This window comes from Protopterus annectens, chromosome 7.part0, assembly GCF_019279795.1.
Source record: "Protopterus annectens isolate FY-2018-M chromosome 7.part0, PAN1.0, whole genome shotgun sequence".
NCBI lineage: Eukaryota > Metazoa > Chordata > Ceratodontiformes > Protopteridae > Protopterus > Protopterus annectens.
This window is the reverse complement of record NC_056739.1, coordinates 1,214,783,966-1,214,803,838: the sequence shown is the minus strand read 5'-3', so window position 1 is coordinate 1,214,803,838 and position 19,873 is coordinate 1,214,783,966. Positions and strand designations below refer to the sequence as shown.

The 19,873-nt window shown below is 43.5% G+C and overlaps 1 protein-coding gene across 1 annotated transcript in view; it reads right to left on the bottom strand.

The window, feature by feature from the left end:
• Positions 1-9,552: 9,552 nt before the first annotated feature.
• LOC122806151 (tetraspanin-3-like) overlaps positions 9,553-19,873 on the bottom strand; it is a 288,513-nt gene continuing 278,192 nt past the window's right edge. Inside the window, exon 5 of the mRNA XM_044076388.1 lies at positions 9,553-14,724. Coding sequence (XP_043932323.1) covers positions 14,632-14,724 — 93 coding nt within the window. The 3' untranslated portion in view covers positions 9,553-14,631. The remainder of the gene's footprint in view (positions 14,725-19,873) is intronic.

Sequence of the window (19,873 nt, the reverse complement as noted above, 5' to 3'; positions counted from 1 at the left end):
GGGAGGCCTCCTTTTTTCTTGCCCAGGAGACAGTGGCAAAGACTTAGAGGAGTAATTCCCATTTCATCTAGGTGTGCAAGACAAAAATTCTTTAACCATTTTTAATTTTTCCCCTTTCTTATCTAGTTTCTCAAAAGTTTTCTCAGCTGGGATACCAAAGACAGACTCCTTATCCCACAGGGCATCAAGATGTTTCACTTTCACCTGGACTGAGAGGATTTGTGGCCTCAGCTAGGCATGTCTTCATAACAGACCCCGCAACTGCCTTGCATGACGCATTTAATGAACCACAGCCACATTTTAATGAGTGTCTGGAAATCTAGAGGGCTGTCTACTGCAGGTCTTCCTGCAGGCTCGTCAGAGATTCCCTCTGGCTTAGCAATGACCTTCTCTTGTAAAGACCCCATATACTTTACCATATGGAATTGGCAGTTGAGATTTTATAGCCAGGGTCTTTTTACCAAATCTATCAAGCATTCTGCTTTGTCATTTGGTAAAGGATATATGGCTGCACCCTTGGCAGATTGTCGACACCACCTAGGATGTGCCTGTGGGTTCTTGTACTGGTGTTTGTGGGTCTCATGCACTCTGAGTGATGTGGTTTCCTAAGCGTACAAGGAAAGGAGTCAGGGTGGAGAGAGAGATGTCCTCAAAGACATCATCCAAAGCCATGCGCATAAGTGAAATGGATAAAGGTCTGAAAGATAGTAGGCTCAGCTCTCTACAATGAGTCTGGGAGTGAGAAAACTCTGCTCTCCCAAACAAATGCCTTTATTTTGTGCAGAGCTCCCCAAAGGGATGTCCTCAGTGGGGGAGGGGGTAGCAGAGGAAAGGGCTTCATCTGAATCAGTGTCAGAGAATTGAAGAGGGGATGTTATGCATTAAACAGTTCATCCTCAACTTTGGATTCTGAGAAGTCTGAATCCTCCTGGGGAGATCTCTCTCTCACAGAAGCTCCTGGAACAGGCAACCTTTGGCTGTCCAAGTAGACTTCATGAAATCCAAGAACTCTTGGGCCAGCTTAACCAGGTCCTGTAAACTTATGTGGATAAAAGAGGCTGAAGGCTGACAGTGTGAACTAGGTTAAGCTAGTAGGCTTCTTGGGTTTGGATGTCTGGGATTTTGGGATCAGGAAACAGATATGCAGCTGCAACCTCTATCGAATTCTCTGAAACTTCCTTACAAACTACTACAAAAGAAATGCTTCCCCCTCCTTGGTTACCAGCATTCTGATTTTGGAAGCAGAGTCTGTTATGCAGCTTCAGACCACACTAATATTAATGTCAATGTGGTACTTGTGGTGGTGACCTCCAACGAAGACAAAACTGTTGTCAGGCTAGGAAGCTGCAAAGGCAACTCACCTGTCACTGATGGAAGATTCTCAAATCTGTAATGTCCTTCGTCGGTTTATCTTTACATTTCTTAGGAAGGGAACCATCTGATGCAGAGGCATACAATGAGGTTGATGGTGGTAGGTCTTTCGACTTCATGTGGCCTCCAAGGACTTCAGCCCTACTTTTCAAGACTTTGGAATGAAACCTAGCACAATGCTGACAACTAGAAAGGTCATGCACAGGATCCAAGCAAAATAAATGCAAGCAGAAAATCCTTATGCGGGTTTTGCTTCCCACACTTTACAAAATTATTTACTTAAACAGACTTCTCCAACCATGCACTTATCTGAATGCAGGCTGGAGAAAATGCTGGAAAACGAGCAGGACAGATTGCACTATAAGTTTTTAATGCTCACAACAGACTGCACAGCTAGAAAGAACAGAAGATGGCGCCGATGGATACCCCCCCGTCTTATGCCCGATTATCAGGGCATCAGTCCTGGGAAGTCCATTGGCTGGGGATGATGCAAAGGCTCAGAATAGGGACAGTCACAGGCTTCTGCATGGCAGGAAGACCCAAGGATTAGTACTGCAACACTGACTATAAAGAACTTCATGCAATCAGCAATGTCTGCATCATACCAAAGGGGGGCGGAGACATTTGGGAGTAGTAGTGTACTTCCTTTCCCCCTCATCCTCTGAATTCATCAAAACCGTTGCACTAGGGATTGTGCAAGCACTATAATATAGAGATAAGCTGACAAGTAGTGGAAAATGAACCATAAAGCATTACAGAGAATGAAGTGTACATTATATGGGATGAACTATTACCAACAGTTCAAAAAATTGATGCAAGAATCACAGATATAGTAATCCATGAAAAAAGACAAAAGTAGCATTAATCACTGAAATTGCTACACCTAGTGATTGCAGTGTCTTACATGCAGAGACAGTCAGGATTTTCAAGCAGAAACAGTAAAATGGGAAAAAAAAATACCCAAACAGTTCCAACAGTAGTAGGAACAATGGGTCTAATAAAAAATAATCTAAAGTCATACTTAGTTACGCTAATACATGTAACTCCATATGAATTGCAAAAGGAGACGATTCTGAGCACATTACAGGTGCTGCAAAGAGCACATTTGGCCAGAGACCGAAATTTCATGAACTTTATTTGTACCCTACGACAATCGAAGCAAACCTTTTGAAATGCATTGAAATAAAGTTTTATTACAGCAAATGTAAGCGCTTTCGCTTCGCGTCTCCAAAGGACGCTTCTTCAGACTTTAAAACAATTAACAAAAAAAGGAAATCTTTAAATACTATTGCCTATCAGTATAGACCAATAAAAAAGCTGTGGTATAACACACGACATTCTCATCAGTAAAATTCATTACAAAACTAAAATATTACTTTTTTAATGCATTTTTCAACATCTATATATATAACTCAGACTCAAATTCTTAAAAATATATATATATGTATAATATATAGGTAAAAATATATATACATACATATAAAAAGTAAATCTAAGAAATATGTATGTATAGAAAATATATACGTAGTTATTAAAAAACTTATCTATACTTATTATAACATTAATAGCTAGGTAATCTAATGTAACTAGCAGTTGCTTGCAAGTTCTTTTTCTGATGTTTGCACTTAGATAATTATGTCATTCTATTGTCTCAAGGGATATATGTATGTATCTATACATCTTCTATATCATTCAATGTCTCATGGGGCGATCCTTCAGAAAGGGCTTCAATGAGACCCTATCACTGAGACCATGTCCTCTATCTGCCTGTAATTTTATTATCCATCTTTCCTCCTCTTTCTCCGTGTAATTGCCCACATTTCCCAATCTTTCAGTAGTATATGTGTTCTAAAAATAAAAATTTAAAATTGTGTTGTACCTTTCTGAAGAACATGTTTAGCTAAAGCATTCACTTCATTCTCTCTGTTAATGGCATAGACATTTTCCCTTATTCCTTCTCGCAGTATTCTATTGGTCTTTCCAACATAAAATCCGCTACATTTTTGACAAATAGCTAAATATATCATATTTCTAGATTTGCAATCTGCATAGTGATCAAATTCATATTGAATATGTGTATCTGGGTGTTCAAAGACATTAATGCTCAAAATATAATTACACTGATTGCAATTATGACAAGGGAAAGTTCCCTTCCTAACAGAAAGTGGTATTTTCCCATCACGGTGTTAAAGAAGACCGGGGGGCCAAGCATGCACCAGAGTGTCTCTTGGGGTATCTCCGGGAGGAGGGATTAGAGCGAAAAAACTGTCGCACTTGGTGTTTGAGGGAGACGCAAAAATATCGCAACAAGGAGTTCCCCACCGTGTGAAGATGTGTTTCGCTACTTGAGCATTGAGAGACCACTCGTAAGGGGAGAGAATGGTGCGACTGAGCTTGTCTGCAAGGAAGTTGGACCGACCCGGAATATGCGTTGCGATGAGAAAGCGGTTGGTGGAGATTGCCCATTCCCACACTCTCATGGCTTCTCGACAAAGAGGGTAAGACCTGGTTCCCCCGTTTGTTGATGTACCAGACGACAGACATGTTGTCCGACTGAATTGCAATAGTTCCCAAGGGAAGAAAGGCCTGTAGTGCTTGCAACGCTAAGAGCACTGCTCTCATCTCTAGAACATTGATATGCAGTAAGGTCTCTGAATCGTTCCACGTGCCTTGGACCGTCCGGCCTGCAAAATGCCCCCACCCGAGGCGGAGGCGTCCGTGGTCACCGTGGCGAGAGGGGGAGAAGCACAAAAGGGGCGGCCTCCGTGGAGATCCTGTGAGTGGAGCCACCACAAGAGGGACCACTTGCAAGCCTTGCTGATCGCAATGGGATGATGCATAGGAAGAGCAAGATAAGACCACTGAACTAGGAGTGTCCATTGAAGGACCCGCATATTGAACCTGGCGAGAGGTAGAAGAGCTATCGCTGCTGCCATGGACCCTAGAGCCCTCAGGACCAATTCCGCCGGAACTGAGCTGGAGTGGAGGATGGCCCGCACCTGGAGCTGTAGATTCTGAACTCTGTCCACAGTGAGGAAGGCTCTTAACTGTCTCGTGTCTAACCTGGCACCTATAAAATCTATGAATTGCGTAGGGGCTAGGTTGGATTTTTCTGCATTTATTGTGATGCCCAGGCGGGGAGCTAGATGGAGAAAGGAGTCTCGCCAATAACAGTAGATGCCTTGTTGGGGCGGTGAGGAGCCAGTCGTCCAGGTATGGGAAGACCTGTACCCCCTGAAGCCTCAGGTGGGCCGCTACCACTGCTAATACTTTGGTGAACACCCTGGGGGCTGTGGTGAGACCAAAGGGAAGGACCCTGAATTGGTAGTGACTGGCTCCCAGCCGAAGCGAAGAAACCTCCTGGAGCGTCTGTCCATTAGAATGTGGTAGTACGCATCCTTGAGGTCTATAGAGCACATCCAGTGATTTTCTCCCAGAAGGGGGAGAATGGACTGCAAGGTAACCATTCGGAACTTCTCCTTGGGAACTGCCAGGTTTAAGAGTGACAGGTCTAATATTGGTCTTAGGTCCCCCGTCTTTTTGGCACTAAAAAGAACCTGGAGTAGAACCCTGATCCGATCTGGTCTGGGGGGACGGGCTGGATGGCTCTTTTCTTCAGCAGATGGCCAATTTCTGCCAAAGCGGCCTCCCACTGACCGGGTGGAACGTCGGGGAGGGACTTCAATTTTGGGATGTGATGAAATGGAATGAGGTATCCTCTGGATATGATGCGGAGGACCCAGCGGTCTGATGTTATGGGCTCCCATGCCGCTAGGTGCTCCAAGAAACGTCCCCCGACTGCCTCCAGAGTGGAGCAGCCGGGCAACCCTTCAGGGCTGCTGCGCGGGCCGTTCAGAGAAAGGTTCTCTGGACCCGAAGTTCCTGGGAGCCCCTCTGCCCCTGGGGCGGCGTCCTCGCTGTCCTCCTCTGCCACGGAAGGACTGGTTGTCCGGAGCGGGTTGGGACTGCTGCGACTTCCGGAACCACATCTTCTTTTGGCCCTTTTAGTTCCTAGAATAGGACCTCTGGGGCACAGAGAAGCGGATTCCGACGGCAGATAGTGTCTTCCCGTCCTTCTCGCTCTGGGTCAAAGTATCGCGAACAGTTTTGCCAAAAAGGGCAGAACCATCGAAGGGAGCGTTCGCGAATGACGCCTTGAAGGGCTCTGTGAAGTCGCAATGGCGGAGCCAGGCCTGACGTCTAGTAACTAGGCCTACCCCTGCAGCTCTAGCGGCTCCCTCCGTAGCATGGGACAGTAACCGCATACAGGAATTCGTCACGGACCTGAGAGTGGGCATACGGGTGGAGTGCAACAGTTTGTCCTCCTCCGACATGGACTCTGGGGGGGATGCAGCGTATTCCTTGATAAGATCGCGCTGCATCCTGATCACATGTGCCAAGTAGTTTAGCGCCCTCACTGAAAAGGTCGCTGAACTAAACATTCGCTTCCCCAAGCGGTCCATCATCCGAGACTCCTTGCTCGGAGGATGGACTGAGGGACTCTCCTGGGCAAGTTCCCTCTTGGTGGCTGCAGCCGTCAGCATGGCATCTACCGGAGGCCCCTTGCTCCAGTGGGCACGGTCTGCCGGGGGACTAAGGATGCGGTCTGGCCTTTTGGGGATTGGCTTAACGGTGTCCGGTTCCTTCCACGCCCTGGTGGTAATTAGGTCCACCAGGGGGTCGGCAGGAGGGGACACCCAAGAGGTAGACAGGCTCGCTTCAAATGCCTCCAAGAACACGGACTCGTCCGAGGAAGACTTGGGGGCAGACATGATGTCTCCAAAGGAGACATCCTCGGGGGGTGATCTTGGGGAGCCTTCCCCTTCCTCCAAATCCTTGTCTTCTGTGAGAGACTCGGGGGAGTCTATGTGCCTCCTTTTACACGTATGCTTGCGAGGTGCATCCTCGGGGGGGCTGTCTGAGGAACCCTCGCAAGCGGTGTCCTGTTCCAATGGAACAGCTTGGGGCAAAGGAGAGGGCTGTCCCAGTGGCCGGATGGTGGAAGCCTGACCCAGTGCAGATGGAGCGCGAGAAGGAGCCGAAGCAAGTGCCGGGGGTCCGGAAACCCTCAACAGGGCCCTCTCCACTACATCAAAAGCCGAGGGGGAGCCAACCTCGACCAAAGGATCCGATAATCGGCTCCCCCTCGGATCCGAAGAGTGGATCGGAGCCGGCGCCGAGGCATTCGGATCCGAGGGGGCAGTGCGCTCCGACACCGACGGCGCCGAAGGAACACTAATCCCCCCAGATCCGAAGCTCGGATCCAGGCTCCGAGAGGTCGGATCCGAAGCACTCGAGGGCAGGGTCGGATCCGAAGTACCTAGTACTATCGGCGCCGACCCACCCCCGGCTCCGAAGCTGCTCGGCTCCAGTCGCTCCGAACCCGGGTAGCGAGTCGGAGAAGGAGCTATAGGTTTGAAAAAAGGGGTCGAGCTCCCCCCAGAGGGGAGGCAGGAGCACTCCCATCTGCATCTGGGCCTGGATGAACCTTCTCATCATCCGGTCCAGATCAGCGTCAGATAAACTATATGTAGATCTCGACGAGGCTACCGAGGTAGGCCTTGAGTGCCTCCTCGATAGCCTCGACGGAGATCGGGTCTCCTCCTCCTCAGGTCCCAGTGAGAAGCAGACTGGAGACCGGAGCCGAGGAGGGGGAGAGACGGTAGACAAGGAGGCCGGAGGAGAAGCCCGCTTGGCAGGCGGGGCCGAAAAAGAGGTCTCGGCCCGCCGCTTATGGTGCTTCTCTCTCCGGTCCTTTTTTCTTGCTTCCCTCTCCTCCAAACCACTAGAGGGAGGTTGAGTCCCAGGTGGAGGAAGGGGAGCAGGAGAGGAGGGAACCGAAGACACGGTACCCCCTGAAGGAGCGGTAGCCGAAGCCGTGTCCGGGGGCAGAAGTCCCGCCAGGACGAGCTTCGACCTCTGCTCCTTCAATGCCCTGGGGTTGAACCCTGCACAAATGGAACATCCAGAAGTGAGGTGTTCAACCCCAAGGCATCGAACGCACAGAGTGTGGCCATCAGCTGGAGAAAGCTTATGGCCACACTCGGAGCACTTCGAAAAGAAAGCCTTAGGGGCTTCAGACATTCTAAGGTTTTTTTTTTTTTTTTTTTTTTTAAAATAAGTGCTAACTAGCCACAAAGAAAAAAACACAGGCCCAAACACACACTACGCACCAGCGAGGGGAGGGATAAATAAAAGTTATAAAAGTTATTAAAAAACTTTAAATTTTTAACTTAAAAGATAGGGAACCTAACACTTCCACACAAAACTGACTAAAACTTTAAATTTAAACGCTTGTAAATACAAGAAAAGACACTTGGCTGAAGAGCTCTAAAATCCAGTCTGGTCACCAGCGCGGCAAACTAGATCTGAGGTCATGTAGGGAGAGCAGGGCATTATGGGTGAGGGGAGGAGCTGAGAGCTCGGATCCATAGCTGGAAAACCATGCCGGTTCGGATCCGATATCGGATCCATAACCCACAGGTTGCAGACAAATGAATCTCCTACTTCAGATCACAGAGTTACACTCAAAGCCAGTGTTCTCAGTTATTGCCTGATTTGTACTGTGTATAAATGGTCTGAGTTTGTTCTCAAACAAAACAAAATAAGTAATTCAAATATATTCTACACAGGGAAAGTGTGCTGTCAGAGCATCAGAAGTGTCCTTTACAAAAGCATGCATTTTATTTCAGCCTATGGGTCTTTATATTATCAAGCAACCATGCATTTGCTTATATATATATATTCAGGGCAAAAGCACAACTATCACTATAATAAATTTAACATGTCATAACATGACAGAGCAATAGTACATTGTTAAAGAATATGCACTTAACTGTTTTCACAAGGATAAGAGAACACCTGCAAATGTGATTAAAATGTAAAGGACAGCAGTGTTAATGTGCAAAACTGTGCTTCTGCCATAACACTTCAAATGTCAAGAAAAAGTACTCTTCTCAGCCCAGTGTTCTCCAATACTGCCCCATTACCCAAGGGTCAGAACTAGGGATGGGTGGCCTAAGACCCCTTGAGTTCCTGGAGTTTAGAATTCTACACCTCAGTGCTACAACCTAGGATGTCCTCCCTAGTGACAACAGTGGGTACACAACCTGTCCCTTCTCAGACAATAAAACATGCTTCAGCTACAGATGCCTGAGGTAGGACATCTACTACAAGCTACACATAAGGGACTGATTCACAGGCATGACATACTCGAAAAGGGTTTCACCAGAGGCTTTGGATCCTGGAGGTGCAAGGGCTAGAAACTGCAAAAGCACCTCCCAGATACCCACAAATTTGAGCTGTGCATGGAGCCAGATACCCAAATTCATGAATGACTTTTATAACCAGGTAATGCGACAAACTAAAACAAACACCGCTAATGAAGGAACAAAACTCCACTTAACTAAAAAAAAATGTACTATCATATTAAAACAAGTAAAGTGCTTTTTGTCTGATCCTATGACTTGAACTTCATCGAAATGACGTCTACTTGGATTGCTTTTATAAACCGTTTCTTAAGGGGCAATGGTCAAGGTTTGGGACAAACAGATCTTACAACTCTCAATACCATGCTCTGCACCCATCCAGAAAATGCATGAACTATTTGTCTGTGTGGAATTTGTCTACCATGAGTGTGCCTGACATGTTTCTTAAAGGCGAACATGCTCAAGTTACCAGAGTGATCAACGCCAATTACCTACACAGTACTAAACATAGTTAGCAAAATACAATTAGCAATAAGAACATTTCCCCAATGAGGTATTTTGTGACTGAGCTCCAGACCAGGACAACTACTTATCGTAATGGTACATTCTCCTGGAGATGCAGCACGAAAGATCAGAAATGGCCCAGTTTGCTGTCACCTTACGCACAGAATAGCCTGATGTTCCTAAGAGGAGAATGCCTGCCTAGCCTGGAAGGGAAATGGCACTGAAGTCTGGAAGTTGTGCAGGACATCAGGCCTTCTCTGCAGTACTACAGCAGTAATCTTTGAGAACATCATTTACAGTAATTCCAGGAGAAGTCAAGCCTTACATTGTAAAAGAGTGAGTTTTTTTTTTTGGTCATGTCATTATACACAACAAAAGACATGACAAAACATTCTGGTATAATAAATAATACAGACAAACTCTGAAGCAATGCTTTAATACACACACTGCACTCTGAAAGACACGTGTATACAGATTAAATTTTTTATTTAAACAGAATTACTATTTACAAAATCAATTTTCGCATATTACTATGCTGTTCATTATGGATACCTTTTAATCCCCAGCAAACAAAAATAAGAAATATAAATCTTCATTCAAATTCTTACTTAAAACACTTAAAACGGGTGAAGAAAAGATCTAAATAAATGTGACACACAGTTCAATAAGGATAAAGTAGTGCATACAACAGTTTCTGGAAAGTCAGCTCTCCTTTAACATTACCATTCGCATTTTTTTTGGAGTATTGACAGCTTTTACGTGGTCTATGCTCTACAGTCTCACACACAGTTTGATTATAATAATGATGCAGTATTACCTAAAACTTAGTACTAACTTTACCTACATAATATACCAAAGGATGGCAAGAAAAAAGAAATAAAATTCCCGTGAATACCTTTGCACTTCCCCTGCAACAGTCTTTATACTTCAGATACAGTTTGGCTCTCCCCCAATAGCAGCATAACAAGACTAACATCTGTTACAATTCAACTCTGACAAAAATCACTATACCCACTCACCATACCAGAATGAATTTCTGAAGAAAAGGCATGAGTTAAACATTCAAACTTTGCTGCTTCCCTGCTGCAACTAGCTTAACAACATAAGCCATCATAAGAATCATAAGACACCATGCAACTCAGCATCAAAAATGGTACAATCATCAAAATACATCCAAGGTAAAATGTCACAATGCAAGCAACACTGGCTTTTGGAAAGTGACCAATGAAGAAGCAAAGGACAGCCTTAAGATGATGAGGGAATGGTGAATTTTCAGCTTGTTGCCTTAGAGTCATGCATGCATTAGACCTTAACAGAACAAAGCAGCAGACAAGGACATCAGCAGTCAGAAAAAACAATCAGCAAACCACAGCTTGGGAAGTTACCAAATCAAATGCAGCCACTGTATAAGTTACAACAACTGGAAAGAGGTGCACAAAAATTGGGGAAACTGTGAAACATCTAAATAAGCAGTGTCTCCATAAGCTGACAACTCAACTAGCTCCACGACAAGTCTTCCTTCACCTAATGTTTACCACGAAAAAAGATAAAAGTCTCAAACTACTTCTCAAGAATCCCCAAGGTACCTAGGAACAATGCTTTACCACATGACATATAATCAGTGTACTGCTTACTGTACTCTTACATAAGTAACTACACTAAAACTTGTGGGCAATTATGGGACTGACAAAGAAAACAGTAGGTAAACAAAACTTATTACCTGAAATCAAACACCTGAGGCCGTTTCACATTCCAACTACATTTAAGCTTACATTTTGCAAACTGTGCTTTCTGAAGGCCAGTGCTATTCACTTTAAAGTTGAAAAGTTTGGCATGTAACAAAAGTAGGCAAAGTGATCAGGGTTGGCAGCTGGAAGGAGACTACCTATGACTAGAACAATCATATTTCAAAGCAACTTACACAAATCCAAGACAAACATTTTTCAACATTAAGTACACTCTGAATACAAGTAACACAATGTAAAATTCCTTGAAGGAAAATTCTGCCTAGAATCTTTGCAAACCATTCATGTACCTTATTCACTTTACAATCTACAGTACCCACAATGGCTTGAAGGGGATTGTTATACTCATGTGACTTTGTTCTTCAGTCTCTGCCCCTTAATGTATTCTTATGATACAGCCAAGACTACAAAAATCAGCTATTGCTGCACTCATGCAAGGACAGTGCTGCCGACTCTCTGACTTCTCAGTGAGTCACTGAAAACACTACCTTGTTTTTTCTTTTTACTGAGCTACTCTGGTCTATGTCAACTGCAAGCTGCTAAAAACTATCATGATGCACTTAAAGCTTAACTCCATATAAACAGATGAACTGCAAGTTTTATGTATTCCATGGTACCAAAACTTACTGTTTTAATCAGATGTCAAGAACAGCAGCTTTGCTCAGTTACCTGTGACTGACAAATGACGAGACATCACAGATATGGAAAAGCAGAATCATACAGCTTCAACTATTCCAAGCCAGGAATAAGTACATGGGTAACAGCAGCACTCCAATGGTCAAAAGTGAGAATACCTACCAGTCTTTCTGCACTGTTCCGGTAAAATGTTAACTGCACTTTTATACAAATTTCTCCTAGGGCATCACTTGAGTTGCTGTGTGTAGTTTGTAAGCACTTCGACTTGTGCAAGACCACTGAAAACCACATAAGTATGCTGACAAATTCCTCTCTGAAACACATGGAGAAAAAGATGGCGGAAGCTCCAAGATCAATGGCAGAAAAAAAGGTAAGTAACATGGGTCTTCTGAGCACTAACTACACCTCGGGGGGGGGGGGGGTAATAAAAGGGAGAAAACAGAATTCTGGGATGAAGTGAACACTAGTGGTGAAGTTGTCCTTTAAAATGTGCAGTGTTCTGCCCATTCGCAAGTGCTGCTCTGCCATGGATCTCCACAACTTGCATTCTTCCTTTACATCACTTCCTAATGCCCCTATATATCTACTTTTTATAATGAGGCATATTGTAATCTTCCATAACTCCACAGCATCATGGAATCACTACATGAATATCCTCATAACACAAATCACAAAGCATCGACAAGGAGATCTGCACACTATGCTAATATATGTGAAAGGAAAATTTTTAATTTTATAAAAACTACTTTGAGAGTTCTACCAATATTTTAAGTTGTCATTGAGATTTCCTGAAACTGTTTGATATTTACATTTCTATGCAGCAATGGACACACCAAGTGTTACCAACATGGCAGCTCAATTTTAACTGGTCCTTTTGTTTCTCCTCTATACCTAGTCAGCAAAACAAAGACACACATGGATTTGAAGATCACAACCTCATCAATGCCGTGGCACCCTTGACTAGGATTCTAATTACCAAACAGTACCTCAAATTGCACTATTAACAGAGTTAAGGCAAAGAGATGCACATGTCCTCTGGCTCCTTCCAGCAATCAATGACATCAAGAACACATCAATGGAGAAAATGTAGAACTCAATTTAACTAATGGGTATTTCAGGCTACCACACAAAAATTCAAGTGTGTACATCTTTAATAACCTTGGAAAAAATAAAATTACACCTTTAATGACCACAGGAAAAAAATAAATACATTGACAAAAGTATGGGGGGAAACAGTACAGCAAGACAGAAAAATCACTGCACAATGCATCAAGGAGGTACACAGGAAATGCAAGAATGTGTAGTGTTACAATGGTTCAGCAACTTTCAGCACGTACACATGTGCAAGAGTCCCAGTTAAAGGTTTCACAGAGTACTCAAAGTTACTGTAATTTTCCAAAAGGGACACATCAGCTTAGCTCTGCCACAGCCACATTACTTAACTCTCCCTTTTTTTTTTTTTGCTCTATACATTAATTTATTTTGTATCCCAGTCTCCGAACCAAGATTTTTAATTATTTTTTTTTTTACACTGTCTACTTACTTTGCCCACCCTGCCTGGAACTTCATCCTAGAGTCACATAGGCATTCAAATTACTGGAAGTCAGGAAGTTTATCTCAATTTCTAAGAAAGACATGAGGCAAAACTAAATTTTTGAGCAAGGCATCAACAATCATGAAGCCTACAGGTGTTCATTTTTAAAACAGCCATTACATTACAGCTGTGATGAAACATTTTCTTCAGTTATAAAAAGGTGGCTTGATGAAGACAAGTTACTCATCTACTTCAAGTTTGAAAGATATGTTCAAAACAAATGACAACCTCTTGTGGATCTACAACAAACTACTTCAAAAGCGTCATGCAGCTCAACACACAATGGCTAGACAGCCATGCCCCAAGATGTGACACTGTTCTCTGTATTAGTCAGTTATCTATATAGTAATCGCAGCAATGTATTTATGGTTACTGTTTAGTCATGAGGTCTAAGTCAAAGTGGACAGACTAGAGGCCCCTACTGCTGGTAAACGAATATGTAACTTACCAACATTCATGGTGTGATGTATTACTATTACATAATATCACCACACAGCAAATATTTTTTTTTTTAAATGTAAATAAATTTAAGCTGCCACTTCTGTTGCCACACTGTTCCACAGATTGGGCAGTGCAGAGTCTTAAAAACTTCTACCACGCATGCTATTCTATTTGGTGATGCATGTGCAGTACTTGATATGAACAGCAGTTTACAGCCACATAGCACAGCTGTAACAAATTAAGCATCAGCATGTATGCCTTTACATACTAACTTGTATGTACATTTGATACCATGTGCCTGCTGACAAGTAATAGCAGCAAGCCCAAGAAATAAAACAGATTTCTGAAAGGCAAGTTTTCCTGTGGATAATTCATTTTTACTCTTTTTAGAAGCTACACTATCAGTGATCTTCCAGCATAAAAGACATTCCTCAATCTCACTAAAAAAAACCACTACTTCAGTACCGTTAGTAACAGCCAATGCCTACAGTATTAACAGGAGAAATAGCAAGTAGAGGTGGGGAGGTGAATCTTGAGCTGGTGTTACAGAACAAATTAAAGCTTGCATTGACAAAAAGCAGTACAACAAGCAAACCTGAAGGCAATTTTATCACAACTTCACTAACTGCTCCACTGCTTTTCCACTTAAGTGAAGGGATTCACTGCACCTGCATTACAAGAGAATTCTGCATTACCAGCCGATTTTATTAAATATTCTACAAGTTCAAGTTCTGCATCTTTAACATTCTAGTCAGCTGGACTTCCTGCTGGAATTTCCCATTTTATTTCTGAAATACAAACAAATATAACATCTAATAACAAAAGTTCAAGGTACTAATCAGTGACACTGGTTGGGGGTGGGGATGAAGTGTAACTCAAAACCTGAAGCAGACTACATATATCTGCATACCAGATAATTATACACATCTGTTGCCATTCCAGCTCTTAGGTGGCTATGAATAAACGTGGCTTTGTTCATTAGCAGTGAACAATGCCACTGACCCAGTTTGTGCAAGGTGTGCTTCAGCTTAAGTCTAGAGAGAGACAGAGAAACTACAGGCAAGCAAATGCTGTTTCTGCTTGCCAGTAAGAAGGAAAACTGAATTCCAAGCTCCACTTGCATAATCCTCTTCTATGCATACGTTCCCCCAGTGATGAGCAGTTCATAGGCTGGGTCTCTACTTCTTCTGCAGAGCACTACACACGCACACAGCATGCCCAACAACTGGAAAAAAAAAACAGAATAAAACACCAATATTAGTCACAGCTGTCAGAGAATTTCCTTACTGTGCAATAATTATACATGAACATATTTGTATTACAGTTACTACAAAGTGTTTAAAAGCCAAATACTTCTACTTGGATTCTACAAATCCTCATCTTCCCCATTAAAGATGTATGCAACTACTTTTACAATAAACAAAATATTCAGCTTGCAAATGAGTTATTTTCTAAAGCTGTTAACTGTATTACACAACTTAATGCTTTATTCATTCTTGACAGATACTTCCTGTTACTCTGAGTGATAAGGCTCTGAAAATCTGCAGCCAAATAGTGGGCCTTTTTATTAAAAAGGATTAGTGTTACAGAGAGGCAAACCATAACCATAAGTCTACAGGTGGAGTACAATTTTGATACTTGCCTCTTCTAATGACTTCATACCTCTCCATATAATATGCCGCTATCCCTGTAGCGCAAGTCATCTCAGTCATTATGGCTACATCTTATCCAGAAAGTTCTGCTAAGCAAACTCCATTTTTTCACCCATACTTTGACAATGAAAACTTCTTGAACTAAATGCTGTAGCATATTCTTGCATCTGTAAATATGTATTTTTAGCAATTCTTTGCATCTGTAGAGAAGCCTTGCTCATTTCTTATGTAATGCCTATTCACCCGGGCTGTGCCTGCAAATGGTCCACAGAGATCTATCTATAAATTAGAATAAATGTACATGCAAAATAAAATACATGATCAGACATGGTTGAGTACAACTGTGCGAAATTAAAAAACAGTCAGTGGTGGCCTGAGCCACAGACCATGGAGCTGCAGGACTTGCTCAAACTTCCTCACTCTGGACATACAAGTTCTGCTTACCCTAAAGGCAGACCCAAGGAAAATAGTCCTTTGTTTTTACAGGAACCAGTATGCTCTAAATGAGCAACTGCAGTCCACACAGCAGGCAGCACTGTTGCAAAGTGGAAGACTGTTGCAAAGTGGAAGACTGTTGCAAAGTGGAAGACTGTTGCAAAGTGGAAGACTGTTGCAAAGTGGAAGACTGTTGCAAAGTGGAAGACTGTTGCAAAGTGGAAGACTGTTGCAAAGTGGAAGACTGTTGCAAAGTGGAAGACTGTTGCAAAGTGGAAGACTGTTGCAAAGTGGAAGACTGTTGCAAAGTGGAAGACTGTTGCAAAGTGGAAGACTGTTGCAAAGTTGAATCCCTGCTAGTCAAGGGTGAGAATTTGACATTTAGGGCTATGAGGACATCCCTGAGATGTGTTTTTCTCCAAGAGGGTATGGCCAGTATGTGTTCTTTCTTTTGATGGGGGTCTCTACCAAGCCTAAGTCTGCACGATGGCCATTCTTGCTCTCTTCCATGTTAGGAACTTTGACCCCTCCACTATCTGTAAAGTAAGCCATGAGCTTCTTATCTTTTACTACTGGGTGACTGTTAAGAAGGGCTTCACATCAATATTTTTGATCGGGCAGTACAGATAATGTTAATGCACTTCATGATCTGGCAGGCAAATTAACATACGACTGCTTAGCTGTTCTAAGCAATGAATATGGGAACTCTTCCAGGATAAAAATCAAGATCCAAACATTGCAAGTACCCAAAAAAAAAAAAAAAACTAGTCTCAGGGGCTAGACGCTCACTTCTATGCCCGTTTACAACACACCTTCCCATGAATGTACAGGTTTCAGAGAAAAAAATAAAACAGACAAGTTGAGAGGCAAAAGGAAGGCTCTTCCCCAATTGCAGATCCATGTTACTACTGCAACAGTGAAACTAGAGGCATCTTGATATACAGCATAATCTTACCAAGTCAATAAGAGCAAAACATGAGAAAGAAATCATTAATTCACTTTGGAAACAGAAAAACTTTATCCACTTTCTGAGAAGGGGAATCTGACTCTCACAGGAGCTGGTCTAGAATGACAACCTATACGAGCTCTTTTTGAATGACAGCCAAAGGGCTTTAAGACATTGATTACCATTGTCCAAAACTCACTAATGTTTTTTGGCAGACCTCCAAGCTCCAGTTAAAGATCCCACAACCCATCCACAGCCTACACCATAGTTTCAACTTCAAATTCTGGGCCAGTGAGTGAATCCTTAAGTGACTTGACTTGCACGAGGGTGGAGGTGAGAGAAGTCACAAAATCATGACACTTCACATCTTCCTCAGTCTATAGGGAGTTGGCCAGTTTGAAGCAAGAGGCAAAGAGGACCACAATGGAAGGGGGATTCACACTCAAGCCATCCTGCGCAGACACAGACATGAGCTGTGGCCCTAGTCACAGCCTCAAAACAGTAAAAACTGAAGTAGTCTGAGTGGAAGCCCACTATACTCCTTTAGAAACTGTGCAGAGTCTTCATTACTTCTTGGTATACCGGAGAGAGGAAGACTGCAAGATTACTAGGGGAGACTGGACTTTACATAGCAAGACTGAGATGAATAGCTGAGGGCGGTCAGCCACAACAGGGTAAAGGAATACATTCCTAAACTCTTTTCAAGGCTTTAGACTTACCTACTGTAAGGAGTCAAAATGCTGCCCTCTTGTTATTGCTCCACTAAGGAAGACAGCTTTTAGAGTCTCTGCTTTCTTTGAGCCTGCAGAAGTAAACTCTAGGTGCTCTCAAGGCTGCACCTATGACATTCTTGATGACTAGCTTTAAATGTGGGATGACCAAAAGTAATTTTTCTCCTTCCCAAGACAGTAAGACATTTCTGGGGATGAAAGGCCAGTCCACATAAGACTTCAGAACCAAGGCATTTTTCAAAGGAAATAACATCAGGGAGAAGCTGTGGTGTGGGGAGGAGCCATTGTCCTTATCAATCTCAGACATAATAGCCCTTACAATCCAAAGACTCCCCCCGAAGAACTGTTGCAGGGTAAAAGGTCCTACCTTCAATAGTTCCAACATGAAAATACTCTTGCACTGTGAGTGGGTGGAGATGGGCACATTTTATTCATGTACCAAATGTCAGGTCATCAAAATATGATACTTAGAAGTACACCTACCAATGGTGGTGGTATTGGTAAAAGACAAGCCACTAATTGACTTGGAACTGGTGTCATGCTATGTTCTCTATGTGCAAGTCCCTGCACTAATGCTGAAAAATTCCACCAAACTTCACACACCTACTGTATACGAAAACTAGGTCTTCAGATGCAAAGCCCTGATACAGTAAGACCCAAGGGGACTCTCCTGAACCTAGGATAAAGCAAATCTACCAGGTCTGAAGCAGGAAGATAATACAGTTGTGTAAACTTACCATAAACATAGAGGTTGAGTGTATTCACTGTTGCAATCATTACATTTGGGTATCTGCCTGCAGGTAGCCCTCAGCCAGCCTGAATATCAAAATCATGGATTCCTGTGTCGGATGCTCTCTCTCCTTCCATGACTTCAGGTCATCAGGGGTATAAAACATGCAGCAGACGCCATTACAGTTTCTTGCCCCAGATGTCAGGTGCCCCCATAATGGAAAGCAATTATAGGTTAGCTTACACCTCCAACAAAAAGTAAATACACCAGAAAGCCGAAATACAGTAAACAAGAAGAAATGTACAGCCAAGAGAAGTCAAGGGGCTGGAGGGAGGGTAATCAGGACTGCCAACAGTGAATACATTCTAACATCTATATTTATGGTAAGTGTACACAACTGTACTATGTTCGTCGTGTTTCACTGATGCAGTAATTACATTGGGTTGATTCCCAAAGCTAAGGAAGGGAGGAGGAAGTTAGAGAGCATCTGGACCAGCTATTAAGCCCTGCAAAACTGCAGTGGTAAAACCAGCTCTGGATTTAGAAAAAAAATCGGCATGTGGTATTGCTTGGTGAATGTACGTACAGAACTCCAGGTAGCAGCTTCTAGGATGTCCCTGGTAGGGACACCTCTGAGAAAGGCGGTAGAGGTAGATGCAGCCCTGGTGGAATGTGATCTTATCCCCTGTGGGGTAGATTTTTCCATGGTGCTTATAGCAGAAATTAATGCAATGGGCTATCCAGTTAGAAATAGTTTGCTTTGAAATGGCCTTCCCCTATGCCCCTGCAGCAAAGCCAACTAGCAGCTGTTCAGATTTTTTGAGAGGCTTAGTCCTGTCCAAATAAAATCTAAGTTGCCTGTGCATGTACAATGAGTATTCATTCTCCTTTGTTTTGCGGATTTGGGAAAAATTAGGCAAATGAATGGACTGATTAAGGGCCACACTAGACACCACCTTGGGCATAAAGGAAGGACTGGTCCTAAGGATCACCCTGTCTGCATGGAAGATGATGAATGGCTCCACTGCCATGACGGCCTGTAACTCAGACACTCTTCTTGCTGAAGTGATGGCTAGAAGGAAGGCTGTTTTCCAAGAAAGGAATGTCAACTCTGCAGTTGCAGCTGGCTCAGAAGGAGGTAGAGTGAGCTTTTCCAATACAAAGTTAAGGTCCCAGGCTGGAGCAGGGGCTCTCCTGGGTGGTCTTAAATATTTGGCCCCTCTGAGGAATTGCTTTAGCAGGGGGTGAGAGAAGAGGGGTGGGCTCAGTATTACAATGAGCTGAAATGGCAGAGGCATGAATTTTAATTGATGAGAAGGAAAGGCCCTTGTGGAGCATCTCTGTTAAGTACTGACTAATATGCAGTAAGCTGGGCACCGTTTGTGCCCATCCCCTGAGTCTGGCTCCAGGAATGGTATCTTTTCCACTTTTCAGCATAGGATTTTCTAGTACTAGGCCTCCTTGCCTCCAGAATGACATCTAGCACCTGCTTACAGAGGGATGTTATTGGAGAGCTCAAAAAATTAGCCAGGCTGCAAGGTTCAGGTTTTGAAGTTGAGGGTGCAGAATATGGCCCTCCTGCTGGGACAGCAGGGAAGGGGTCTGAGGCAGGTGCCATCGTTCCAGCAGTAACATACTGCACAAGAGGGAATACCAGTGTTGGCGTGACCAGTTTGGTGCAATCAATATTGTCCTTGGTTTGTCCTGTTAGATCTTTAGCAGAACTTTCGAGAGGAGAGGCAGCGGGGGAAAGGCATAAACTGAGAGGCTTTCCTAGGTGAAGGACAGGGCATCCACTTTCCAAGCTTGACTGTGGGAAGTCCTTGTGCAGAATTTGTCCAACTGGTAGTCCTGAGGGGAGGCAAACAGGGCTATCTCTG